At 50.5% G+C, this 27334-nt stretch overlaps 3 protein-coding genes and 1 pseudogene across 4 annotated transcripts; 2 read left to right on the top strand and 2 right to left on the bottom strand.

The window, feature by feature from the left end:
- The first annotated feature begins 14548 nt into the window (after window positions 1–14548).
- Window positions 14549–17556, top strand: LOC120658259 (annotated as a pseudogene). Its single transcript, XR_005668565.1, has 7 exons — window positions 14549–14804; window positions 14952–15084; window positions 15740–15843; window positions 15942–16113; window positions 16217–16357; window positions 16440–16531; window positions 16628–17556. The product of XR_005668565.1 is annotated as an uncharacterized LOC120658259 (transcript).
- Window positions 17557–18713: 1157 nt separating this feature from the next.
- Window positions 18714–19564, bottom strand: LOC120658255 (auxin-responsive protein SAUR36-like). Its single transcript, XM_039936489.1, has one exon. The coding sequence runs from the start codon at window positions 19355–19357 to the stop codon at window positions 18929–18931; it is 429 nt and encodes a 142-aa protein (XP_039792423.1). The 5' UTR covers window positions 19358–19564; the 3' UTR covers window positions 18714–18928.
- A 715-nt stretch (window positions 19565–20279) lies between these two features.
- LOC120658256 (auxin-responsive protein SAUR36-like) lies at window positions 20280–20995 on the top strand. Its single transcript, XM_039936490.1, has one exon. The coding sequence runs from the start codon at window positions 20469–20471 to the stop codon at window positions 20895–20897; it is 429 nt and encodes a 142-aa protein (XP_039792424.1). The 5' UTR covers window positions 20280–20468; the 3' UTR covers window positions 20898–20995.
- Window positions 20996–24670: 3675 nt separating this feature from the next.
- LOC120658257 (auxin-responsive protein SAUR36-like) lies at window positions 24671–25466 on the bottom strand. Its single transcript, XM_039936491.1, has one exon. The coding sequence runs from the start codon at window positions 25379–25381 to the stop codon at window positions 24968–24970; it is 414 nt and encodes a 137-aa protein (XP_039792425.1). The 5' UTR covers window positions 25382–25466; the 3' UTR covers window positions 24671–24967.
- Between the last annotated feature and the right edge of the window lie 1868 nt (window positions 25467–27334).

The raw sequence follows: 27334 nt of genomic DNA, 5'->3' as shown, positions 1-27334 counted from the left end.
TCTTCCCCTTCCTTCCCCGCTTCAGTTTCTTGGCGGGGGCGTTGGGCTTGACGATGCTGCCCTCCGCGGGCGGATCGTCCTTGCGCTTGCTCGATTTGTCGTCGAAGATGGCACCAACAGCCTCCTCGCCGGCGGCGTAGTTGGTGGCAGCGTCGAACAATTCATTGGTGTTGATGGGTCGGCTTCTCGCAAGCTCATGCACCAGGTTCCTGCACGTCGTACCCTCGAGGAAAGCGTTGATGACCTCGACATGGGTGACGCTGGGGAGCTCGGTGCACTGCTTGGAGAAGCATCGCACGTAGTCACGCAGGGACTCGCGGGGCTTCTAGCGACACCCTTTGAGGTCCCAGGAGTTCCCAGGGCGCATGTACGTGCCCTGAAAATTGCCCACGAAGATATGGACCAAATCGGCCCAATTGTGGATCTGATCCGCAGGCAGGTGCTCGAGCCACGTTCGTGTGGCGTCAGCAAGATGAAGAGGGAGGTTGCGGATGATGACCGCGTCCTCCATCGCACTGCCTAGCTGGCACGCTAGGCAGTAGTCGTTGAGCCAGACTGCAGGATCAGTCTCGCCCGAGTACTTGACAAGGGTGTTAGGTTGTCAAAAGCACGGGGGAAAGGATGCCGTTCGAATCTCCCGGCTGAATACCCGGGTGCCCGGAGGCTCCGGGGACTCACCCCTATCGTGCTCGGGGTCGAAGCGTCCACCCCGTCGAGGGGTGTACCTCCTGCCGTCGATGACGTTGCGGGCGTCGCCGTCGCTAGCGTGCCCGCGAGTGTCACGGATTCGCTCCCTTACGGGAACTCTTCTGATGCGCTCGTGCACCGAGGGTGCCCTCGCACTAGGTATTACAACTGCCTTGTCCTTCCGTGCTGGTGGCGTGTGCACAGAAGCCTAGTGGTCCTGATGCGCAGTCCCGCCAGGCGGCTCCGGGGCCTTCGAGCGCATACGAGACGTAGAACTCTCGGCCTGCTGCACGGCAGCTTGCTCGATGAGCTCCTGTGCCTCGCAGCGCAGGTTGCGGCCCGAAGGCGTCGATGGCTCGGGCATAGCTTGAAGTAGATAGGCCGCAGCGACGAGTTTTTCGCCGGCCGTTTGCAGTTCCGGAGATTTGTCGACGTTGTCGTCGGCTAGGATGCGCTCCCGGGCAACACGTCCCGCCGCCTGGGCATGTGTGCCGCTCGCGGTACGCTGCTGCTCGAGTGCGGCGTGCAGCTCCTGGGTTTGTTGACGCTGCTCGTCGAGCTTGGCTTGAAGCTCTTTGAGCTGTGCCAGCTGGGCTTGTCGCGCCGCCGAGCTTGACGAGGAAGGGGTTGCAGGCAGGTTCACCGGTTGCTTTGCCCGCGCGTCCGCCCCAGCGTCCCCGTCGTTGCTTGGGGCGTTGTCGTTCTGCTCGTCCGCAAGGTCCACCATGAAGCACTCCCGGGAAGGATCGAAATCCCCCTCGCTGGAGTCTTCGGAGCGGGTGAGGCATAAGCCATCGCCAGCTGGAACGAGCGAAGAGCGTCGAGGTCGTAGACCCCAGAGTAGTCCTCGGCCTCCTCGGCCACGAAGTTGTTCATGAAGAAGTTGACGTCGTCGGCGATTGAGCTCGCCGTCTCGGGGTAGGATTCGTCGAGGGACGACGCGATGAGGTTGCGGATCGATAGAAGATGATGACCCGGCAGATCCTCATACTCGGCGAGGTTAGTGCTGAATGAAGAGGCGTAGGTGCGAACGGCGGTGTTGCGCATCCCGAAGGGGAAGGGCGAGGGCGAAGTCGAGCCCCCCCTGGGAGGCACTAGCGCCGCTGCAGGTGACGGTGCCGGCACAGACGATGCCGAGGCACGTGTTGACGAAACGGTGGCCCCGTTTGCCTCGATGCTGAGTTGCGACATGCCAGCCTCGACCCACGTGGGGGAGTTGTGACGTGCCGCGCAACGCTGCTCCGCGCGTGCTTGTCGCTAGCGCTGACCCGAGCGCCTGTCGTGCCGGGCCGGCGAAGTCGGGGTGATGGGGTTGCGTCTGGGCGAGAGGAGCCGCATGAGGTAACCGTTGCCGGTCGCTCCGAACTCGAGACTCCCGAACCAGATCACAAATCCGGCTGGGAGCGGATCCGAGACACCCATAGGGTATGGGTTGGATCTGCTCGCCATCCCTGGAGATCAAATGGGAAAAAGAGAGAAAAATGTCACGCGGCGTTCCCCTACCTGGCGCGCCAACTGTCGGTGTCCCGACCCGGAGGGCCCGGATCCCAACTAGTAAATGCCGCGTGTTTCCTCGTCCCAGATGATGATGCAAGAGGCAACACAGTAATGCACGGTTTATCCTGGTTCCGGCCACGGGCCGTACGTCCAGCAAAGGGGGTGTGCGAGGGCACTGTACTATCTTGCACCTGGAGTGCTTGCAGTAGGGGATACAAGCGAGGTGAGAGAGGGAGAGGAGCTCCCAAGTCTCTGCTAGGAGTGGAGTCGGTTGAGATGTGTGCTCAGTAGTCCCTGCGCGTCTTCTTGAAGAGAGAAGCCGGAGAGACCAGGCAGACCAGAGTCCAGAGTCCCGCTAAGGGGAGCCCGCCTCCTCCTTTTATAGTCACAAGGAGGGGCGGCGTACATGAGTGGGGTATGGAAGTCATCATTTTCCCTGAATCGCGGGGCACAGTAGTCGGATACTGTAGGAAGTACACTGTGGGAAGGCAGCGCGCGTCGCTGTCGCCCTGGATATCGTCCTTCATTCTGTGAAGATTGCGCCGATCGTCCTGCAGTGTTCTGGCGGTAGTTATGGCGCGGGACGGCCCCGGACCCCCTGGTCGGAGTGCGGGCGTGCACACTAGAAGGTCCGGGGGACACGTGGAGGTCCCGGACCTTTGAGAGGAGGGGGGAGGTCCGGGACTCCGACCGTGTATGATGAGCGCTCCTTCCGGAAGGACACGTGACATCGCCGGACCCCTTCCTCAGAGGGAGGCGAGTCCGGGTGGTCGGTGTTGGCAGAACAGGAACGGGAGGAGCGCCGGGCCTGTCTTGTCTCGCGCCGCATGTCCCACAGTGTCGCTACAGCCTCCGGGATGGCTGAGCGGTGACCGGAGTCAGCGGATGGGACCCCGGTCACATCCACTGTGGGAGTGGTAGCCTGACGCCGTCCGTCCTGGGCGTCGTGGCGGAGTGGCTGGCCTTTAATGTCTCCGTACGGCGAGTGGTTGGGCGGCGGGGCTGTTTGTCCCTTGTGCCAAGGGGTGGCCTCGAGTGAGGCGGAGATGGCTCACCTGCTCGAGGATAGATCCGCTACCCTCGAGCGAGGCGGAGATGGCTCACCTGCTCGAGGATAGATCCGCTACCCTCGAGCGAGGCGGAGATGGCTCACCTGCTCGAGGATAGATCCGCTACCCTCGAGCGAGGCGGAGATGGCTCACCTGCTCGAGGATAGATCCGCTACCCTCGAGCGAGGCGGAGATGGCTCACCTGCTCGAGGATAGATCCGCTACCCTTGAGCGAGGCAGAGATCGTTCCGTAGGTTCGAGAAGGATGTGAATGGGCCGCATGCTGGGCTTTATTGAGTCCTTTCCTTTTTTCCAAATTGGAAGGAGGTCGTGGGCTTTCGTGGGCCCAGCTGCCTTAACACGCGTTTGCGTTTTTTAGAATGGTCTTAGTACACTGATCAGGGGGTCCCTAATCGTGGTCCCCGACACCACTGCTTAGTCGCTTGCTTGAGACCATATAAAGATTTCAACAACTTGCAAACCATTCCTTCTTGACCCTTTGATACAAACCCATCTGGCTGATCCATATAGATCTCCTCTTCCAACTCTTGAACACCCACTTGCATCCAACCGGTTTACACCCATAAGGACGTTCAACGACCTCCCAGATTCCATTAGACATAATAGAATCCATCTCACTTCTCACTGCTTCCTTCCAATAGTTAGCATCAGGAGATGAATATGCCTCTTCAATGATTCTGGGTGTATCATCCATGAGGTATACAATGAAACCATCACAAAAAAACTTTACAGTTCTTTGTCTCTTGCTCTTTCTCGGAGCATCATTGTTATCCTCCTCAGGATTTTCCACAAGTGTAGGTTCATTGTGTTCTATCGGCTCAGCAGAGCTATCATCCTCGATGAACTATTGCCTAGATGAACTTGTTCTACCTCTCATGAGAAAAATGTTTTAAAAAATGTAGCATCTCTGGACTCCATTATAGTACCAACATGCATGTCAGGTACTCTAGATTTCACTATTAAAAATCTATACCCAACGCTGTGAATAGCATAACCTAGAAAGACACAATCCACAGTTTTAGGTCCAAACTTACATTTCTTGGTTATTGGCACACTTATTTTTGCCAAACAACCCCATGTACGTAAGTATGAAAGTGTTGGCTTTTTCTTCTCCAATTCCTCGCATAGTGTTATCTCTTTATTCTTTGTAGGAACACGGTTTAGGACATGACATGCAGTCAATATAGCCTCACCCTACCATTTCTTAGAAAGTCCCGCTGTATCTAACATGGCGTTAACCAAATCCTTTAGAGTGCTGTTCTTTCTTTCGGCAATCCCATTTGACTGAGGTGAATAGGGAGACGTCCTCTCATGAATAATACCATGTTCCTCGCAGAATAAAGTGAATAAATTTGAGAAGCACTCGTCACTATGATCTGACCTAACTCTTTTGATCTTTCTCTCAAGTTGGTTTTCTACTTCAGCTTTATAGATTTTAAAGTAGTGTAAAGCTTCATCCTTTGACTTCAACAAATAGATGTAACAAAATCTAGTGCAGTCATCGATCAAAATCATGAAATATCTTTTACCATCTTTTGTCAACACTCCATTCATTTCGCACAAATCAGAATGAATTAATTCTAAGGGTGCCAAGCTCCTCGCCTCAGCGGCCTTATGAAGCTTGCGAGTTTGTTTTGATTCAACACATACATGTCACTTAGAATTTTTTGACAAAAGTAAACTTTGGAATTAAACTCAAATTAGCTAAGCGCATCATACAACCAAAATTAACGTGAGAAAGCTTCGAATTCCAAACATTTGTTTCATAAACGTTAATCATATTGTAAGCAACTTTATTACAAACATCTGTCAAAGAAAGACGGAACAAGCCTCCGCTTTCATAACCTTTTCCAACAAAAGTACCAAACTTAGACAAGATACATTTATTGGACTCAAAGACTAATTTAAAACCATCTCTACACAGTAGAGAGCCGCTGACTAGATTCTTCTTGATGGTGGGGACATGCTGTACATTCTTCAGCTGCACGGTCTTCCTCGAAGTAAACTTCAGATTTACCGTACCAACACCAAGAACATGCGCATGCGATCCGTTCCCAATCAGCAAGGAGGAAGTTCCGCCGTCCTAGTAAGAAGAAAATAAAGAAACATCAGCACAAACATGAATATTAGCACCAGTGTCAACCCACCACTCGGGTGAACAAAAAACTGAAAGAACTGTAGGTAATAAATTACCGTACCCCGATGTTCCTCCAGGCTCGCTAATTACCATGTTGGCGGAATCCTTGTTTTTGCTGTTCGGACACTTTGCAGTAAAGTATTCCGTACTAGCGCACACATAGTAAGCTCCCTTCTTCTTCTTCTTTTTGAAGGTGGTTGTCTGCTTAGTCTTTGGTTGGTTCTGCGGTGGCTTTTTCTTATTCTTGTGGGAGTTGTTCTTCTGAACAAAATTGGCACTTGAAGCACCAACAACTCCTTTCCCACGTATGTCCTTTGCTCTCGCCTTCTACTCAACATCAAGAGTCCCAGTGAGTCCATCTATGGTGAACTCCTGTCTCTTGTGTTTTAGTGAAGTAGCAAAGTTCCTCAAAAAAGGTGGCAGCTTCGAGATAATACCTCCGGCCACAAACTTATCGAGTAACACACATGGGGAGTCTTTGCTATAATTTTTGAGATCTTTTGCCAGAGTATGTATTTCATGAGCCTGTTCCACCACAGAACGGTTTTCGACCATCATATAGTCAAGGAACTGCTCCATCGCATACAACTCACTGCCGGCATCAGACACTCCATATTGAGCCTCAAGAGCATCCCACAATTTTTTGCCAGTTGGCAGCAGGACATAAGAATCCACCAGATTTTCATCGAGAACACTAATGACGCAGCCTCGAAAGAGGGAATCAGCCTCATCGAACACACTCCCTTCCTCTGGACTGAACTTTTCAGGCTTACCCTCTTTTACATGCATCACTCTCAGCACTGTCAACCATAGTATAAGCCGCTCTTGCCAACATTTGTAATTGGAACCATCAAAAGGTGGTGGTTTGATTGTTGCAGCAAAGTTAGATACCGAAAGTCTATTAACAAGTTCAGGTTTTTGGATTGTTAGAGAACTAGGCAAGTTTCAGTATATTTTAATTTCAAATTTTACTAGCAATTTCATGGCATAGAAGAGTGATAATGTGAAAATAAAATATGTGCTTGTGTTCATGTTATTCTTACTAATAAGCATGAACAGAATATTAAACCACGGGACCAGTGCCGGAGGCACCGGGTGCACCGTTACCAGCTGGAATAGACATTCTATTCGACTGGCCTTGCTTGATGTAGCCGAACGACGTTGATGCCGGAAGATGTTCGCAGTGCAGTCCCACGAACGGTCACCAGGAAGTAGTCGTTCACGCCGTGATGTAGACGAAGTAGTGGTTCAGGGAGCGCACGCCGGGATATAGACGAAGTAGTCATTCAGGGAGCGAGCAATTGCATCAAGACGCTCCCAAAAAAAACCTGATTGCCCGCGTCCCGTGCAGGACCTTCAGCGAGCAGAGGTTCCGGAGGCCCGCTCTCGCTAGAGCTGTGCGCGCAGCGGTAGCGATGGGGATGGCAGAAAGCAGTAGAGGGAGAAAGGAGAGGTCTCCTAAGCAGGAGTACTTGAAGAAAGTGTGCTTGTAGTGTGAGGATGAGAGGAGGAGAGGGTGGTTTATATAGGCGTGGAGGTGCCTCAGATTCAACGAACCTAGACGTCATAATGGGCTTTGATGAGCAGCAATTACTGGTGCAATTGAGTCATAGGAATCACATTAACCGCAAAGGTTTTATTCTGTGTCATCATTCACCTGTTAATGCCAACGTTTTATTGTCTCTGTTTTCACAGGAATCTCATTAGCCGTAAAAGTTTATTGTCTCTGTTTTAATGCTTTCGACATCAAAACGTTCTCTTATCACGTCGCACTGCACCTGCACGTCACGTCACGTCCGGCCGTGCCACGGCCTCGGCGAGGCGAGCGAACGAGCGCGCGTGTGGTTCACCGACCTCCTCTTACCGGCTTCACAAGTGGTGTACATATGGTCCACCCTTTAAGTCGGTTGAGATCCTCCTCAATTCCCGATACGGAATTAAGCAATTGATTCCCTAACATTTAATAGTGGAATTTGAATTTTTTTATTGCATTGATTAGAATAAATGGCCAAGCCCATAATTCCAACAGACCCTCCATCAGTTTCATCCGTCAGTTTCAAAACGAGGGGATCTAGATGTTGCATTGGCTTTGGACATTCCCAGGTGGCATCAGCAGGCTAGGAAACAAGCAGCGCAAGACGCCGCTGCTGAGGAGAGATCGCCGGGAATGAAGTGCAACCTCGATCAGTACCTCATCACCAGCGGATGAGCATTGTCTGATCCAATCAGACGGACTTGTTTGTGCCCCGGCAAAGCATCGTGCGTCCAAGTAAACCACTCCTAGTACAGGATCGATCGTCCCTGGCAACTAGCGCTAGCAGGCAGAGGACAAAGGGGACAGCCGGACCTGCTCCTCCGTGCTGTCTGATGTGTCACGCACGCATGGGTGATGACGAGTCAGCCAGGAGCAGGGTTTCAAATCTGGGCCGCCGGTTTCCGGATTTTTTCGTTTCCGGTGCGGTCCGGATCCAGTTGTTTATATTTTATGCTTCTAAATTCAAAAATACAAAAGTAATTTTTTATGCTACTATTCTAGTTTTAAACAGTATCACCGGATTTTGAAACCCTAGCCAGGAGTGATGATCTCCATGGCACTTGCTCGATCGGTTGGGGGAGGGAGTGGGACCAGTCCGCCGTAGGTGGCATCTAGCTAGCTCGGGTCCAGGGTCCTTCGTCGTCCCTGTTTGCTCCAGTGATCGACCCTGCTTGCATTGCACGCGCCGTGTTCGTGCGAAAGGTCCAGGACATGGGTGGTGGTGGTGGAGGGGTACTGATGGACTTCTACTAGTACTAGTGGTCTGGCCAGCCGCCGCCACCATGACCGGCGTCCATGGGGTAGTGCGCGCGGCCGCCCTTTCGGAGTGTTTCTCCTTTGACGAAGAGAGTCTCTGTTGCACGGATATGCCAAGAGGGTGGAGTATCCGTATCCAATATGTATCAGATACGGGTCCGCCCTAGATACATCTTGGATACATTCCAGGCTGTATCCTTAAATTTTGGATACGTATCAGTATGGATACGTGGATTCGATACGTGGCCAGACTATAAGACAGCCCAATACTCTACCCCACTGCAGAGGAGAGGCAGAGTAAGAGAGGCATCCGCTTCTGTGGAGTGCTAAGGGGAGGCAGAGTAGCGGCGGCGGCGGCTGCTGCGGGCAGGAGGCAGAGGAGGAGCGGCGGCCGCTGCTGCGGAGGGGATGGGGAGGCAGAGGAGGGCCGCGACCGGAGGCAGAGGTCTCTCCCTCACGTCTTTCCCTCTCGCGCCGCCCCTCTGGATCCGCGGCGAGACGACGGCCAGCGGCCGGCGGGGCCTGAGCATGCCGTTGCCCACTCGATTCTGTTGCTGTTCCCCTCGATTTCGCCATCTCCCGCTCGAGCAGACGGCGGGGAGGAAGGGAGCTGTAACGAACATGGCACCATTTATGCCATTTCGAGTGATTTTGGTGATCGAATGACAACACAACACTTGGACTAATATGATTGTTAAGATGATCATTCTCAGACTTTTAGGTTCAAGTGATGACAAAGAGAAAGAGAAAATAGACGTAGCAAGGCCCGAAGGGCAGCCCCTATGGGGGTTCCGCTACCCGGTTAGCGGACGGGGGTCGAGGGGGAGCCGCCCCTCGCGGGTCTCAGGGCAGCGCCCTGAAAGCTCTTCGGATCAGGAGCACCGGAAGAACCGACGCCAAGGGCATCGGTGCATCCGACGCTTGTCGGAAGAACCGACGCCATGGTACTTTGGTGCAGAAGGGAGTCGAAGCCAAGTCAGCCTATAGGCACCGGTTGAACCGACGGGTCAAAATGGGGCATCGGTGCATTGGCCGTCCTTTGTACCAGAGGCGATGTCAGTGCCCAGGAGAAGTGTCTTCAGCACCGGTTCAGCCGATGGGGCATCGGTGCATACCACCGGTGTAATGACGTCAGTGTCCAGGAGAAGATTCCTTCAACACCGGTTGAATCAGTGAGGCATCGGTGCAAAGCATCGGTTCAACCGGTGGTCTCTGCGTCAGCCGTCAGGAGTCCAACGGCTACTTCGTGTTATGAGTGACCGGATGAACCGACGCTACCCCGCCAAGAGGCATCGGTTCTTCCGGTGGTACGCAGATTTTCAGCTAACCGTTGGACCAACGGCTACAAGACTTGGTGGCCTATATATACGCCTCACCCCGGCCATTTGAAGATTGCTGGAGTTGCTGGACATCCCACACACACCCAAGAACATCTCCAAGCCATACAAAAGCATCAAGATCATATCCTTAGCCCTTAGCACACTTTGAGAGTGTTGTGTAAAGGATTAGTTCTTAGTGAGTGAGATTGCAAGGCCTTAAGCCTTTGTGCTGTGGTTCTTTAGCGAACCAAAACAAGAGCTTGGTGCGCCGGCACCTTGGAGCGTGAAGCTCGTCGGCAACGTCATCGACCCTCCGACTTGGTGTGGAGCGGCGACGACACCTTTGTGCGGGGGACGTGGAGACCCCCATCCTTTGTGGAGAAGCTCCTTAGTGGAACCCGGGGCCAAGGTGACCGTGATTGTGTTCACGGAAGAGACTTGGTGGCCGAGTAGCAATACTCTTAGTGAGTGCTACAACAACGTGGATGTAGGTGTGCCTTTGTGGCTAACCGAACCACGGGATAAACACCCGCGTCAAGAGTTTGCTATCTCCTATCCCGCTCTTTAAGCTTCCGCATTTCATTCTAGTAATTTGTATGCCTTTACTTTCATAGAATAGTTTCTTGGTAGGAAAGGCTATAGGTTGCTAAACTCTTTTGGGATAGGGGTTTTACACTAGAACAACCTAGTTGCACATATTGATAGCATGTTTTAGTTTAAGTTTTGTGCAAATTAGTTGGAGCCATAGGTCTAAGTTTTTATTAGTGTCTAATTCACCCCCTCCCCCTCTTAGGCTAGAGCACCCGATCACTTTCAGGAGCGAGCGCCGAGCGGAAGCGGGACAACGGGACGAGGAGCTGGCTGGCGGAGGGGGAGGAAGCCAGAAAGGGATAAGGTTGGAACTTGCACTAGAAGAGATAAGGATGGAGGTGCGTGGTTGGTTCCAGTGCGTCTGATTAACTAGTATTTTTTAGCACCAGTTTCTCTCTGAGCCTCGGGATTAGATAAGGATAAATATCTGATTACGTGATATTTATATATAATTATTAATTATTCTTGACGTATCCCTGTATCGGTGTTTTTTTAAAAAGTGTGTGTCTGTGTATTCGATATGTATCGTATCCGATATCCGTATTCGTAACCGTGTAACATAGAAGAGAGTACAGTTTCGGAGCGGATTTAAACGGAGGAGGAAGAAAAAACAGAGGAAAAGGAGAGAAAGAGAAGGGGAGGAAACGGTCGAGTGGCCGCGGTCTGTTCCAGTTGCAAGAAGGCCATGTGGGGTGCCTGGGTGGGTTGGGTTGAGGACACGGACAAGAGTTCTTCTCCCGCGACAGTGTGCCGCGGGCTGCAAGCCTGCAAGGAATCGAACAAACGGCCTGGTGGATCGAGCCCCGAGTTCCCGGGCAGCTAGGCAGGCAGGCCCCTGAATCCTGATGCGTTCCCAACGGTTCCGAAAATACTCATCGGCGCCGTACACGTACACACCAACGCCGGCCGACGACAGCCCTTCAGGACGGCGGTGCGTGCAAGCATGGACGGAGAGCCCCCTTCTGCAAACAAAAATCTGCAGCCCGCCGGCCCCCTCCGAATCTGCATGCATGCAATGCAACCCAACCCTGGCACCCTGCAGCTTTGCGCGAGCATGGGGGGCACGCACGCCTGCGCTGCGCGCGTGCATGCCGGTACGCCATGCAGGGACGACGACGACGTCAGCCTGGCCGTCACGTGGTGGGCGGCGGACGCGACGGGCAGACCACCGCGAGCGTGCCCAGCGCCTCCCCACATGGGCGCACGGCCGCCCCGGCTGACGCCCTCGCGCGCCGCGCCGGGCACCGGGCGCGCGCGCACGGCGGGAGGCTCTCTCGACGCACCGGCACCGGCGGCCTCGTGAGGGGCCTGGTCGTTGCGGCGAGGCGAGGCGAGGCGAGCGCTCTCGGCCGGCCGCGACGGGACAAGGGGGTCGGTCCAGTCAGGCACGACGCGCACCATCTCCGCGTTGGATGTAGTACGTTATGTTCGAGTGCCTGCCAGCCTCTGACCCACCGGCGCGGCGTCTCGTCAGCGCCGGCGAGCCGGCGACTGCGTGATGCCGCCGTTCGATTCGCACTCGCTGCTGCGGGCCCCCCAGATCTCAACCCCCTTCCGGCCGCTTGCATGTCACACGTACACCAATCACATGCAGGCTGCCGGTTTCCGGACTGCCCGTCCAGTCACTCAGTCAGGCGTCACTGCGCGGCCGTCGCCCTCCGGCGTCCGGCCCGGGCGGGCCGCAGATGCTCTTGCTGCGAGCAGCGTCGGCATCGGCGTCGCAGCTCGAGCTAGGGGGGCCGGCCGGCCCCTCCTGGCGAAGCAAGCGGCCAGCTGAACACATGCATGGCCCAAGTACAAGCGCCGCGCGCGCGCGCAGGGTGGGCACGCGCGGGTGGCCGGGGAGCAGCGAACAAGGCAACAGTCGCACGCCGTGCCAACAAGTGCGCGCGCGGCGTGCCATGATTCCAGCTCAAAAGCGCCAGGTGCACATGACATGATTGGGACACATCACTATGCATGCCCGCCGGCGCGGCTCGCTCGGTTATTCCCTTCCAAAAACTCCAGGGACACACCTCCCTCACCAGCTTCCTGTCCACGGCATGCCATGCGGCGCCCATGCCAGCTTCTTCGTGTTCAGTTCACCCGGCAGGCACCAGGGCAGGGGCGTGCCCAGAAAGCATCGTCAGCATGGATCCTGAAAGCAAGATGCGACTACAGTAGAAGTGAAAAGAGGTCATGCACGCATCCATGAATGATGGGATGGCGACCTGCTGCGGAGTGCGGAGACGCCGCCGACCCGTTAGAACGAGATCTGGTCACGCACGGCGAGGAGGATTGCCGCGGCCGGATCGGAGGAAGCAGCCGGGGGCAGGCCGGCCCGCGAAAAGACGGCGACGTGAGTTTTCCAGGTCACCTCACCTCACACCATCGTCCTCCTCCGAGCAGCGGAATCCGGAGCGCATCTTTCCATAGCATGCCGTCGCATGGCGCGAGAAATTATTTGCAGGCAAGCATATGGGGCCGCCGGGCCCGGCCAAAGCCACGCACAAAGTTTCATGTTGTCTTCCTGTACCGCGCTGCTGCCGTGACCTAGCAGCTGGGTTCAGAATTTGAGATCCTCGCCCTGCGAGAGCTGCTGCAAGTGGTCCACATGTGGCGAGAGCTCCTCAAAACCTTGCCCTTGTTTCATCTTGGCCACGCATACGCACTTCTGAGTTCTAAAAAGCAGCTCGACAAAGGAAAAAAAGGGTAAACATGTACAGATGTATGTTCTTCACTCCTGTAAACCTGCAATGTGCATATAAATTGGGAGGCAACGACTGCCAGTGAGCTTTTTGTGTGTGTGTGTGTGTGCCTGTGCTTAAGATGAAGACTTGGGTATTACTGCTAGATTGCCGGCCACAAGGAGTAGCAGATGCAGAAGGAAAGAAAGGCTGTCGTCGTCCACTCCACCGTCCACGCTTTCCGGTCTTCTTCTGGAGACTCTGAACGCAGATACAACACTACTGCTGGTCTGTTCCTCACCATCTTTGATCTTTCCCTCCTTTCCGGGCCGGCAAATCCTCATTGGCCGATCCAAAAGGAGTCAAGGCCATAGCCCTCTACTATTCTACTACTACTAGAACTCGACATCGAAAGGTGGTGACGAGCTGCTGGCCTGCTTGCTGGTTGCTGCCGCCGCTGAAACAAGAAGAAAGCCTGGAGGGCCAAACCATCCGTGTCGGCCGGTAGCTGCTCGGCCGCTAGCCGTCCCGAATCTAGCGTCTCGGCGCTGCGGCTTCAGCGATTTTTCGCTTCATCAGCTGCTGCTGCTGCGGAACAGCAAAAGCTAGGGTTTGGTTTACGGCAAAAGCTAGCGTCTGGGGCGTGCATGTGATCTCCTCTGGGAGCCGTGGCTTTCTTTCTGTTTACGGCCGGTACGAACGGCCTTTGGGCTCACTGCCCGATCAGTAGATGGATGCTGTTTGACTTGACTTGACCGCCGGCGGGAAAGGCGTTGGCCGAGGAGCCGTCCGTACCGTGCGGCTCTGGCATGGCTCGACACGGGCGTTGCCTGGTTAGCTAAATCTGCATGCCTGACGGATTTGGGATTTCCCTGGAGGCTTTCGGTTCCGTTCAATCAAACGGCTGTAGATGCATGGGCTCAATCAAATCACTGTAACGAGGAATACAGTTGTGTTGGGGAAAAAGATGCGATGAACATACTCCGGTATATATTCCCTACCTTTTCCTCATGGAATTGATGGCGACAAACCAACAACGGAGAGCGCAACAGTGTGGAGCAAGGAACAAGATGAACAGAAGATGAGTATCGAAGGAAAGGGGGGGAAAAGAAACGAAGCGGTCACGTGGGTTGACCAAGAGAAGCTACTATGAATCAGTCACCGCGCTAATATCTCTTTGGTTTATCCATGGTGAAACGTGTCGAATTTTATCGAAGCAGAGGATCAACGAGGGAGCTGGCTGTCCTTTCAAAAATAGAAAAAAAAGCGATGGAGTTGGCAAACTGTATGATGAACAACGATGGAGTTGCAAAATGCTTGGTGAGGAGGAAACGCCCACGACGATACCGGGCCTTTTCGGAGACTTTCCGGATCCATTCCCATCTTAGCATTGTCAGCCCATTAAAGAGACGTTAACCTTGTTGGGTCGGACATATCCTGTCCGACCGACGACTCGTGGGCCCAAACCCCAGTCGCAGCAGACCGCAGCGATGCCAGCATGCGCACTTCGTCCTTCCCCCCAACGGGAAACTCTCCAGGCCCCACCGCCACAACGCCCCTCGGGACGCCCACTCTGCCGACCGGTGGGACCCACAGGGCCAGCACCGGCCCGGCACGCGCGCCACCCAGTCCCACTGCCGTCTCGGGCCCACCGAGGCACCGCCCTACGGGTCCATGGCCTGGCCTCGTCGAGGAGCATCTCGCTCGGCAGCTTCCGTCCGAGTCAAGGTGACCGTTGGGCTGCGGGGCGGCGCCGAACGGGCGGGCAGCACGAGACGCGCAACAAAACCCTGTGGTCAGTCTCCCGAGCCCCGAAGGCCTCGCGCACCCACGCCACCGGCACCGCACCGCACCCTCACCCACTACCTCGGCGTCGGCGTCGGCGTCGGCGGCGCGGGGAGTCCCAGGCCCCAGGGGCCGAAGGGCGACGGCGGCGATGATGATGACCGCGGGCGAGTCCAAGTCCCCGGCGCGCGCGCTGCGGCGGCTGGCCGGCGCCGCGGTCGCCGCCGTGCTGCTCCGCCGCTCCTTCAGCGCCTCCAAGTGGTACGCCACGCCGTCTTCCTCCGCGCCCGCGCCGGTGTTTGCTTTTCTCTCTCTCTCCCGCGTTGTCGTCCTCCTCGTGGCGACAGCCGACGGGGGGCTTCGGGACTCGGGAGTACGGCTGACGGATGGGGGCCTTGCCTTTGCCAGCAAGACGGAGGCGCGGATGGCGACGGCGCGGATGAAGCTGCTGCGGAACCGGCGGGAGGCGCAGGTGCGGCAGATGCGCCGCGACATCGCCGCGCTCCTCCGCGACAAACAGGAGGACACCGCGCGCATCAGGGTGAGCGCTCGGCACCGGGAGTTTCGGTTTGTCTTATTGCATTACAAATTAGTTCGTCGGAGAAACTTGGGTTGCTGGTACTGTTTAGACAGAGTAGTACCTTCCTCCCGGCGTTAGCGGAGAATCCCCTCGAATGTGAAGCTGCGCCTGCGCGTCTTCTTCGTTTCTGATCTAGCGGTGTAGGCCTTAGATGCGGGTTTTCGGATTTCCGGGCAGCGATGCCAAGAAATGGGGGATTCTGGTGTCCAATAACAAGAAATTCCGTACAAATCAGTTGATTTGGTTCATTTTTTGGGGGGTACACGATCAGAGTTGGAATACTTTAATTGTAAGAGATTAACTGTCGCCTAACCCAATCAGAATTGGGAAACTTTATTGTAAGAAATTAACTGCTATAAACATGACGTTTCTTTCCATTAGTAACAGTGATGCAAGGAAACTCCTTAATTGTACTTTAATTTCGGAACAATGGGGTCACTATTTTGAAGTGTATGGAGCCCCTGAATAAGTTGTGTAAGAAAATTAGGTATATAACCTCCGCAAATTGCATTGTTTACCAGAGGTTCTGTTAACTCTTTCACTCACTAGTACTGGAAAATTCGATGTGGACCAAATTGCATATGATTATTAATCCATGTACTTGGCAATTTTGCAGGTTGAACATGTAATTAGAGAGCAAAATTTCATGGCAGCCAACGAGATCATTGAACTATTCTGTGAGCTGATTGTTACGCGTCTCCCCATCATTGCAAAGCAGAAGTTTGTCCTGCGCAATCCTTGGCTTAAAAAATTATTTATTCTCAAAACTAAAAGAAGGCCTAATTTTTTGCTACCTCTTTTGCCATCCTTTTATTCAGGGAATGTCCAGCAGACTTGAAAGAAGGCATCTGCAGTTTGATATTTGCAGCTCCAAGGTGCTCAGAGCTCCCTGAACTCGGTTGAATTCGTGACATTTTTGAAAAGAAGTACGGCAAAGATTTCGTTTCTGCTGCAGTTGACTTGCGCCCAGATGCTGCTGTTAATAACCTTGTAAGCATGGATGAGTTTTTAGTTAGAACTCAACAAATCATTGAAATAGATGTATTTGCCTATGTCCATTATTCTCAAATCTGAACTTGATCTCCTTTTGAAGCTGATCGAGAAGCTGTCTGTTAAGAAGCCTTCTGGGCAAACTAAACTGAAAGTTCTAAAGGATATAGCAAAAGAGCATCAGATTGATTGGGATACCACTGAGAGTGAGCAGGAGCTTCTGAAACCTCCTGAAGATTTGATTGTATGTGCTACTGAAATCTCCTGTGCATGCTTCAATCTTACTTGCCTGTTTTTTTGAGCTAGTATGTTTGACTTCTTTGCAGAAAGGGCCAAGTACATTTGTTGAAGCTTCCAATATGCCTATTAAGACTACTCTGACACCACATGTTGTGCAACCAATTCCAACTAACTTCAGGTTCCAGCCCTTCTAGATATGTAACCACATGAGTGATTAGATTTGCAATATCATTAGTTCGTTCCTCATACATGTTTTCATATTCTTTTTCCGCAGCTCCAGGTATTCTGATGATGAATCTGATAACGGGGACACCATGCAATTCAAAGATGCCGCTTCGGCCGCGCGAGCAGCTGCAGAGTCTGCTGAGAGAGCAGCATCTGCTGCCAAGGCCGCAGCTGATTTTGCCAATAAGAACAACCATCCATTTGATGAAGTCGAAGATTGCAAAGCTTCAGCTCATGAATCCACTCATCCCCGCAAGAGGCAGTCAATGAGCAACTCAAGCAGGTCATCCAGGAAAGAAGATACAGATGCCTTTGGTGAACTAAAACCCCATGGAGGGAAAGCATCCAGCACAGGAAGCTTCAGCGGAACAAACCACATAGAAGACAGAGACAACTATCCTGTGGATTTGGACACTAAGAAGATGCACAGAAGGAACAGCCGTGCTGCTCGGAAGGTGCACTCAGAGATAAAGTTTGATGATTCTGAGGGACTGTGTTCAGAGTCAGAGGATGAGAATGATGTGGAGATACAGTCAGTAGAAAGGCCACTACCTCCTACAAGAGAGCCTTTTACAGAAAACCGTCACTCTGAAGAGGATGAGCTCGACAATGATTTTCCTGAGTTGCCAAAGGCAAACCTTCATTCTCGTGTTCATCCAAATATGCCCCTTGACTACGAAACTCTCACTGCACGCTTTGAGGCGCTCAAGTCCGGCAAGTTTCCGTAGTGCAACACGAAGATCAGAGCTCATCATATTACATTCTTTCTTACTGCTTCTGTACAACAATATCTCACATAATAGTAGGTTATAGTGTGTTTCTAGAATATTTGATTTTGGCTTAGGCCAAGGATTTGCCGATTCAATCTATTGCTGCATTTTTATTATTCTGGTAATATATAGATCATTTGTATTGCCTTTCTCCAGCGTATTTTGTTGAGCTGAAATGGCAATCCCAACTTTTTTTGCAATCTGCTCAGGGCTGGAAGACAGTTTCTGCAGTATTTGTATATGGCAAAATAGGCATCCTGGTCCCTCAACTTCCCACCAAGGCTCAAGTTGGTCCCTCAACTTTGAAATCGGCCAATCCAGTCCTTCAACTTTTGTTTTTAGGTCAAGTTCGTCCCTTAACTTTCAAAACAGTTAATCTAGTCCCTCAAAGTTTTATTTTTGGATCAGGTCCATCCTTCGGGAGCTCATTTTGTAAATATCTAAATATGATTAACATCTTCCGCACACTTTTACGTGTATGTTTGTTACAAAGATCGACTGCTACTTCTTTTTAACTATATGATAAGTCTAGAGTAAGCATTCATATTAAGTTTGCCAAAAATAGTTAGCTTGCGGAAGTCCGGATAAGCATGCAAATTACCGAGTTTGAACTTAATTGAAAATATATTTCTTAAAAAATAATTTGTCTAACCAGATAAGTAAAGTGGACAATTGGGAAAAAAAGTTAGTGACTTACCGTGCGCATAAATAGATTGATTAAGCACATAACCCAAAATAGATACAATAGATATAAAGCATTAATATAAGCTGCTTGAGAAATTATGGTGCTTCAAAATAGTGAAATGAATATAAAAATAGAATTTGAGGGATTACTTTGGCCAAAAAATGAAACTTGAAGGACTAAATTGGCCGATTTAAAAGTTAAGGGATGAATATGACCTAAAAACGAAACTTTAGGGACTAGATTGGCCAATTTGGAAGTTGAGAGACCAACTTGACCCTTGGTGGAAAGTCGGGAGATGAATTTGCCTATTTTGCCTTTCTATATCTGAAGCAACACTTGAGGTCATATTCTGGTACCTCAATAAACACATTCATGTGCAGCTAGATCATGCGATGTTGATCTATTTCACAGAGAACTCTCTGATGATGAGGAGGTTCAGCTTATACTCCTAAAGTACTACTACTACAAGTCTAAAACTCAGAACCAGGAACCATGGACATGGAAATGAAGAAAGAAACAATTTTGCTATGACTGATAACCCTGCGGTTTCAAAGTTTCAGTTTCTTTGGGGTTAAGTGTTGAGGGCCCAAATGGAGGCAAGATTTCATGATTCAGTTCAGCTGGTGCCCGGCATGGCCGTTGTTCCACATGCAGTAACCTGGAAATACTTTGTTGACTCGTAATGTAAGTCCTAGCAATGTGATTACCCATATATCTCTGATACCCACAGTAAAACTTATGTACAAAGAATATGATAACAATGGCTTCTCTAACTTCTTGCATTTTCTTTTGAAAAGGAACTTCTTGGTACTTTTAACACCTTGATCGCTGCAGGATCAGAAGGCGCTGAAGAACACCTATCTTTGCCCTACTATACATACACTGAACTGCAACTCTAGACAGCAACCTGCCGGCTGGCTTCTACGTGCGGCGCCACACGGCTCGCATAGTGGCACGGCATCGCTATGGTGCTCAGGAACGCCTGCTCTAGCTCGGCAGAGGCGCCTCTCCTGAGAAAGCACATGGCGTACTCCATCACCGCCGCGTCGCAGGGAAGCGTGATCCTGCCGTCGTCGCCGCCCGCGAAGCCGAACTCCTCCTGCGACATCCGCAGGAGCTCCGCGAAGACCGCGGTGCCGAGGCACGCCAGCGGCACCTCGAACCGCGCCCCGTCGGCCGTGTACACCGCGCAGTGGCCCTTGCTCGCCACGGATGTGCAGCAGTGGTCGGCTTCCTCCTTAAGCCAGGCGAGGCGCTTCCTCCCGAGCGCCGCCATCCTCTGCCACTTCTTGGCCAGCTGAGCGATCCTCTTGGCGCTGATCATGGTTGGTCCTCTGACCCTTCTCTTTTTCTTCCTGAATGGAAGCTGGAGAGCTGTGATTTGAGTTTGCAGTGCTTCGTTTGTGGAGCTGTGACTGTGAACGATGGTGTTCGGAGGCCGCCTGATCCTGAATATATAGATAGTTCACACGATTACAAGAGGAGGGATGATGGTTGGGCAAGGGACAAGGCCACGAGCACGGCGGGTGCGATGTTGCAAGACGCGTCTGGGAGTACAATCTGGATCGTGGTGTGCCGCTTTCGGTACGGGCGCGGCCGCGAGGGGCACGAGGACCCCATGTTTGTTGGGGCCAAAGTGAAGTGTTAGGGCCACACTTCAAGTGTTTTTTTTTTTTTGAAAAGTTCAAGTGGATGTTCAGCTGGTGGTTGTGCCATCAGATACATCGGCAGTTTCAGGCTGGAAACAAGGCACTGTCCACAGCAAATTGAGGACAGGGAAGCATGGAGCCATGAGACTGGAATTGTAGGGAACTGGAGGAAGCTGCTGCGAACTGGAGCTTACAGTGATAGATGTGCCAGTGATCCAGCTGCAGACCGCGCATTGAAGAAGTGATACGAAGCTGTCAAGCAAGTTGTCTGGGCCGTTGAATAGGCCGCTCAACCCAGTCCCTCGGAAAACAATGTGCTCGGCACAAAAGTTTTCAGATATCTTAAGATAGGGGACATACTAATAATCACAACCACTGAAAAGAACCGGTACCGACATCTGGATCCAATAACATGTCTCAAGACACATGAGGCACTGCGGTATGGCAGCACATTGTGATATCGTAGCGCTCGAACGCTGCAACAAGTGGCTCCAACAAGCGCCAGACAAATGGCCCCATGGAAATTCAGAAATCCAATAAAAACTACACAGTGCTTGTTCATGGAGGCATGGAGCACTGCATGTTATGAGCTCGTGGCCTTGTCTGCTTTGCCAGCCTGAGCTGATAGCTGCCCTTGAACCGCATGCTCTTCACTTTCTTCTCAGACCATCTTATAAATCCATCAGCTTGGCACCCAGCACTTCATCAGTTCATCAACTGCTAAATACCACCTGATACAGAAGCAGGTTCTCTGAACATTCAGCCAGTGCAGCAGGGGAAGCAAACATGATCAGTGCCAAGAGACTTGTCCAAATGGCGAAGAAGTGGCAGAGAATGGCCGCTCTGGCGAGGAAGCGGCTCACGTCGACGCCAACGAAAGAAGCCGAAGGATCATGCGGCGCCTCATCCTCCATGGCCAGCAAGGGCCACTGCGTCGTGTACTCGGCCGACGGCTGGCGATTCCAGGTCCCGCTGGCGTACCTCGGCACGGTGGTCTTCGGCGAGCTTCTGATGCTGTCGCAAGAAGAGTTTGGGTTCGCGAGCGACGACGGCAAGATCACGCTGCCCTGCGACGCCGCGGTGGTGGAGTACGTGATGTCCTTGCTCAGGCGAGATGCCTCTGAAGAGGTTCTGAGGGCGTTCCTGAGCTCTATGGTCAGGCCATGCCACATTGTCAACGGCGTGGCGCCATGCAGCCAGCAGTTAGCCTATTAGATTCTGATGCACGTAATTTTTTGGCAACCAGATGTACAGTTGTTGAATCATAGGAAATGGTATGAAAATGAAATATATCACATGCCTCACTAATGTTACCCGCCGTGAGCCATACTTGTCTAGTTTGGTGTTAGGAGTATTTCTGAGCTGCTCAAAGCATTTGCAGAATTGCAGGACGCAAGGACAACCTCATGTATTGTTTTAAGGGAAGAAAATCTAAATTACTTCCCTCAACGCGAAAGTCCAGATAACCTGGTTCATTTTACCTCCAAACTGTACCCTTTGGTTCAATTACCCCCTAATACAATTTATATTTTTCATTTCTTAACGCATAGATAGAGTCACTTGTTGCAACGTTATGATATCATAACACATGTTAGAACAAATACGTCATAAATTTTTGTCATTATTTTGATATGTTAGAATATTTAATAATAAATTAATAGTTCAAAATTATATGAAAAATAATGATGAAAAGTTATAATAATTTTTAATATGCATTTTGATGTCCACTACTACCCTGCAAAATTTGAGATTGAAATTCAACTTGTGTACGGAGAAATAAAAAGACAAATTATATCATAGAGTAAAATGAACTAAATAGCATAGTTTAGGGGCGAATTGAACCAAATTATAGTTTAGAAGGGTTATTCAGAGTTTGTCTATACTTGAACTTGAAGGGGGTAAATTGATTTTTTTTTTCTTATTTCAATGATTCGGCTGAGCCAAATTTTCAACATGTTTATCCAAGATTCCTAGCAGTAGCTTTTTCACAGAGTGACCGTTCGTTGGACCCCATGTTTTCTCCACCTTTAACTTTTTCTCAGTTATAAAATATACATTTGTTCATTTTTTTTTTTGCAATTTCAATATATCTTTCAAAGAAATGCAACCAATAATAAGGCGTCTACACTATACCATTGGATTTGTGTGCGTGTGTTTAGTATTTGACAGTGAGTTGTTTACTCTATTTTCAGTAGCATAGACTTAACTCTGTTGATCCATGATGATGAAGCCTTGATTGGTTCATAGGAGATGGCTGGACTGTGCCATATCTCATTTTAATATGTGGTGTGCTTGTCTTGCAGCATCTCATGTGGCACCCATTCCTCCGCAACTTTCCAGTGAGTTCCTGTGGACCTTCAACCAGGTATGAGCAATGCACGGTTCATTAAACCATTGTTCAATTGCTGAGTGTAGGGGTTGAACATGGTCCCATTTAGACTATTGTTTGTGATTTTGGTGATTGAGTAATAATATAATTAATGGGACTAATGAGTTTGTGAGATCACATTTGTAGGAGTTTTTAGGTCCCATGGATATGAGTTAACATGTCTAATTCATCGTCAAAACGCAATGTCCAATCTATCGTCGAGACGCCAAGTCCAATTCACCATCAAGATGACAAGTCCAATCCGCCATAGAGATGTCAAAGCATAGTGGAAATTCAGAGATAGAATAAATCTGAATGATCCAATTGATCGCTGCGATGCATTGGACGAGTTCGGCAGAAAACAGAGGCACCGGTTTAACCGATGCATGAGCATCGGTGCATACGATGGTTGTCGGAAGATCCGACGCCCTGTCATCGGTGCAAGTCTGAGCGCCTCTGGAGATCAAGAGAAGATCAACTGAAGAAAGAGTGTAGCACCGGTTGAACCGACGGTCCATTCAGAGGCATCGGTACAATCGATGTACCATGTTCCAGAGACGATGTCAAGCGTGCAGCAGCCAAGCCTTCAGCACCGGATGAACCGATGGCCATCGGAGCAATGCGTCGGTGCAATGATGTCAGCAAGGTGTAACAGCTATATGAAGATCAAATGTCACCGAAAATTCCGACGCTATAGCATCGGTTCATCCGATGGTCCCTGAAGTTGCCGCAGCAGTGTCAGAGAGGCCAACGGCTATTTCAGAGTGCAGAGTGACCGGAAGAACCGATGCCCTATGCACCGGAAGTTCCGATGCCTACGCAGAAAACTGGCCAACGGCTATTAACGGCTCTCTTGAGTTGGTGGCCTATATATACGCCTCACCCCGGCCATTTTGAGCTTACTGGAGTCCCAAGACATCTCATACACACCCAAGAACACCTCCAAGCCATACAAGAGCTCATTGATCATATCCTTAGATTTTATCACTAGCTTTGTAAAGTGTGAGTGCTAGATTAGCTCTTGAGTGAGTGAACAAGTAAGGTTGAGATCCTTGTGGCTGGTTCTAGAGTGAACCACACTTGTATTACGGTGCGCCGGCCCCTTGGAGCAATTGGTGACTCGCCGGCAAGTCAACGACCCTCCGGCTTGGTGTGGAGCGGCGTCGACGACATTGTGCGGGGGACAGAGACCCCTCCTTCGTGGGCAATCTCCCTTAGTGAAGATCGGGATCAAGGTGACCGTGATTGTGTTCACGGAAGAGACTTGATTGCCGGGAAGCGATACTCTTAGTGAGTGCTTCAACAACGTGGACGTAGGGGCGCCTTTGTGGCAAACCGAACCACGGGATAAATCCTCGTGTCGAGAGTTCGCTTCCTCTCATCCCTCCCTTTAAGCTTCCGCATTTCATATTGCAACTTATGTGCCTTTACTTTCTTAGTGTAGTATCTTACTAGGATTGGCTATAGGTTGCAAAACTTTTTTGGGATGAGGGTTTCACACTAAGGTGAACCGTAGTTGCACATCTAGATAGCTTGTTTTAGTTTAAGTTTTGTGCAAACTAGTTGGAGCCATAGGCTAAGGTTTTAATTGTGCCTAATTCACCCCCTCCTCCTACTAGACTAGAGCACCCGATCACTTTCAACTTGACATGTAGCTTGGATAAAATTCTGACCTCATGCTTGCAATATTGGATCAGCGTTGCCGTTTTACAAGCCTGTGCACAGTTTCTCAGTTTTAGTGGTCAATCTCAGCCTGATTCTGAACATATATAGGCTTACATACTCTTTATAATATTTTTGCACCATGACCACTTGTTTTAGTGAAAACTCAAAGAACCTATTTTTCTTCACCTTAAGTATATGCCAACAGGTCATTCCCCAGTTTCTCTTTGAAGCATCTGTCGTACTAATCTTGGTGCATTCCCTGCACCACGAAATAGCCATGTCACCTCGAATTTCTGGACCGACGGCTAGAAACAGATGTTGATGTAAATTTTGCAAAAGAACCCCTCAAGCTTTGTTGAAATAAACCCGTAGTTTATAAATGACAATTTGGCAAAAGAGCCCCTAAACTTTGTGAATGTCAATTTTACAAAAAAAAGCCTAAACTTAATAAAATTAACAGGCACTCTATAGATGGCAATTTTATGAAAAAAGCTCCTGGACTTTGGCAAAATAAATATGCACTCCACGAACATCAAACTCACAGACCCCCAGACTTTTGTGAAACCAACCCCCTTAATGTGTATCGATGACAGGTTGAATCGTCTCGCACATTTACACACTGCATATACCACAGCATTGACAATTATGGTGACCGTCACATACAAGCTTTGTCTCTAAGGACACGTGGACGATCCATAGACATATTTCAGCAGTTTAACAACCCAAATCAAATTTGATTGAGCCCACAACAAAACTTTACAAGCACGGATATATATGTTCGTGACAGGCCTCTTGGGGGCGCCAAAGGCGCGGCATTTTTCTAGTACATTTGTAACACAGGCTTCATTCTCTCCTGAATTGTGAGTGCAAGCATTCGCTATTCTTATTTGCAGGTTTCATATATATTTAAAATTAAAAGCAACACAAAATCAAGAGCTGATTTTTCCTGTAGGTATTTGTTTGGCAGGCCCCGATTGATTACTGACTTAAAAAGGCTTCACATCGCAAAATTTTCAAAGTGGCAGCAAAGAATGATGCCTATAATAACTTCATCAAGATTGAGAGACTGTTCACTTCCAATCATGTCAGAGTACTACAAATACAAGAGTACAAAGTGTATTGCACTAATAGCCACCTTCCTCTACCATTTGCAGGATCAGAACTCTGTGAATAACGCTTCTCTTTGTCCTAGTCTCCTACTGCCTACACTGATGAACTACTACTGTACATTTCCACTTGTGTGCAGCTGGAACTAACAGCAAGCTGCCACATACGGCCCCGCACGGCTTGCATAGTGGCACGGCATCGCCATGGTGCTCAGGAACGCCTGCTCTAGCTCGGCAGAGGCGCCTCTCCCGAGCAAGCACATGGCGTACTCCATGACCGCGGCGTCGTAGGGCAGCATGATCCTGCCGCCGTCGCCGCCCGCGAAGCCGAACTCCTCCCGCGACATCCGCAGGAGCTCCGCGAAGACGGCGGTGCCGAGGAAGGCGAGCGGCACCTCGAACAGCGCCCCGTCGGCCGTGTACACCGCGCAGTGGCCCTTGCTCGCCACAGAGGCGCAGCACTCGTCGGCTTCCTTAGGCCAGTTGAGGCGCTTCCTCCCGAGCGCCGCCATCCTCTGCCACTTCTTGGCCAGCTGAGCGATCCTCTTGGCGCTGATCATGGTTGGTTCTCTGATCCCTTCTCTTTCTTTCTGGACGAGAAATCGAGAACTGGGGAGCACTTCGAGTTTGAAGTGCTTTGTCTTGTTTGTGATGGAATGGGATGGGTTGGGCAAGGAACATATAGCTCAGAATATATAGCTCCCACGGCTGCAGGAATGGGATGGCTGGGCAGGAACAAGGCCACGAGCACGGCGAATGCGATGTTGCCAGACGCGTCTGCGAGTACGACTTGGATGCCGTTCTCGTGGGGCCGAGTGTTTGCCGCGTGCCGGTGCCGGTGCAGGTCGTGGTGTGCATGAGGACCCCATGTTTGTTGGGGCCAAGGTGAAGTGACTGAAAACAAGCCTGCATGCTTCAAGAAATGTAGGGACCTGGATGACTGGAAGAAGCTGCTGCGAAATCGAGCTCACATGATGTGCTCGTTGATCCAGCTGCAGACCGCAAATTGAAGAAGTGATATGAAGCTGTCGAGCAAGTTGTTTGGATCGTTGAATAAGCTTGACTCAGTCCCTCAAAATTTCAGACATCTCAGGATGGGGGCAACCACTGAAAAGAACTGGTACCGACCATTTGTGTGAGGAACCAGCCCAAGTTAATTCCGCCTAATTAAGTCATCGCCCATTGATCAACTCAATTAAAGAGGACTAACCCCGGTAGTCTTTGGAATGTGTCATGAGCACCGCCCAGGATTTAAACACACTCCACTAGCACAACAGTAATACCATTACATAGGCATGTCCAACACACAATTTATATTACAAAAGAGGTTCAAGGTAGATTACATAATTTTTTCAGAGTTTGCAGCGAAAAAGTCTACTCAAGCGCACTCCATACACATCGTAAAATAAGAAGGTAAACACTATATGCCGATAGTGCCTTTTTTGTAGCCACCGGCCATCTACTCCTCACCTGCATCTCCGTCCGCGGGGTAGAAGTAGCCAAACACGGCCTCCCGCTGCGCATCACCTGCAACAACTTTAACGATAGCACAATGAGTACAAAGGGTACTCGTATGACTTATCCGACATGGGTATATAACCCGACCTCAAGGAGAATGCATTTGGTTAGTAGCAAGGATAGGTCAAGGTTTGTATTTTTTGCATAAAAGCATTGAATTTTGATCAAGTTATAATAAGCAAAAGCTAAAGCATCTATAATCTCTATGTCATTCATTAAAACAATTGCATAAGTAAAATGATCATATATAACTTGAGATCATTCTTCCACGAACTCCATCACGAGACTCTACAATGGGGTGAACCTCAAAGAGCGTGCACACTGTCCGAGAGCGCGGCTATTGCAATAGATTAAAGACCCTACAGGGGTGCACAACTTTTCCCACACGAGGGCAAGACCAACGACCATACCCACGGCCAAGGATAAGTGTTGATTCATGCCTCAACCTTTCACACAAACACAACCGGCTATGAGCGAACGGTCGAAAAGGACAAGTGCACCGGTGCCGCCGATCACACTCCGTCACGACTCGCACCGAATCTGATCAAGGCAAGGTGTGACTCATGCTAATTGGCTTACCGTCCCATTATTAAGCATGTAGTTTGTACGAAAAAAGTGCTCAAGAGACCGGCGACCAAAGAGACGGTCCTTAACCAACTCAAGCAAGACTAACCATTTGGACTCCTTTCCATCGTGACCCTACCATTCTTGCTCAAGTCCGAATTATAATTCATAGTTGCTCACATTTTATTCATCAATAACTAAGAATGTAGAATTAATCAAACATCCTATAACTCGCGAGCGGTGGTGCCCTTGCCACCTCTTGACTTCTACCAAAACTATGCAAGGCTAAGCATGTAGTTTGTGACACCTAACAAACATACTCAACTATGAGGGATTATCCTAAGCAAGGTTGGTAATGCATCAAATAGGTTCTAATCAAGCATTAATAAGTATAGTAACTCATGCACAACCAAGACACTTATATAGACTTC

The sequence above is a fragment of the Panicum virgatum genome, chromosome 2N, assembly GCF_016808335.1.
Source record: "Panicum virgatum strain AP13 chromosome 2N, P.virgatum_v5, whole genome shotgun sequence".
Classification (NCBI taxonomy): domain Eukaryota; kingdom Viridiplantae; phylum Streptophyta; class Magnoliopsida; order Poales; family Poaceae; genus Panicum; species Panicum virgatum.
Note: the sequence above shows the minus strand (reverse complement) of the source record. Positions and strands in the feature narration are given on the sequence as shown.

Excerpts from the sequence above, each read along its gene's own strand:
- LOC120658257 (XM_039936491.1), bottom strand. The coding sequence starts at position 25,381 with ATGATCAGCGCCAAGAGGATCGCTCAGCTGGCCAAGAAGTGGCAGAGG.
- LOC120658256 (XM_039936490.1), top strand. The coding sequence starts at position 20,469 with ATGATCAGTGCCAAGAGACTTGTCCAAATGGCGAAGAAGTGGCAGAGA.
- LOC120658255 (XM_039936489.1), bottom strand. The coding sequence starts at position 19,357 with ATGATCAGCGCCAAGAGGATCGCTCAGCTGGCCAAGAAGTGGCAGAGG.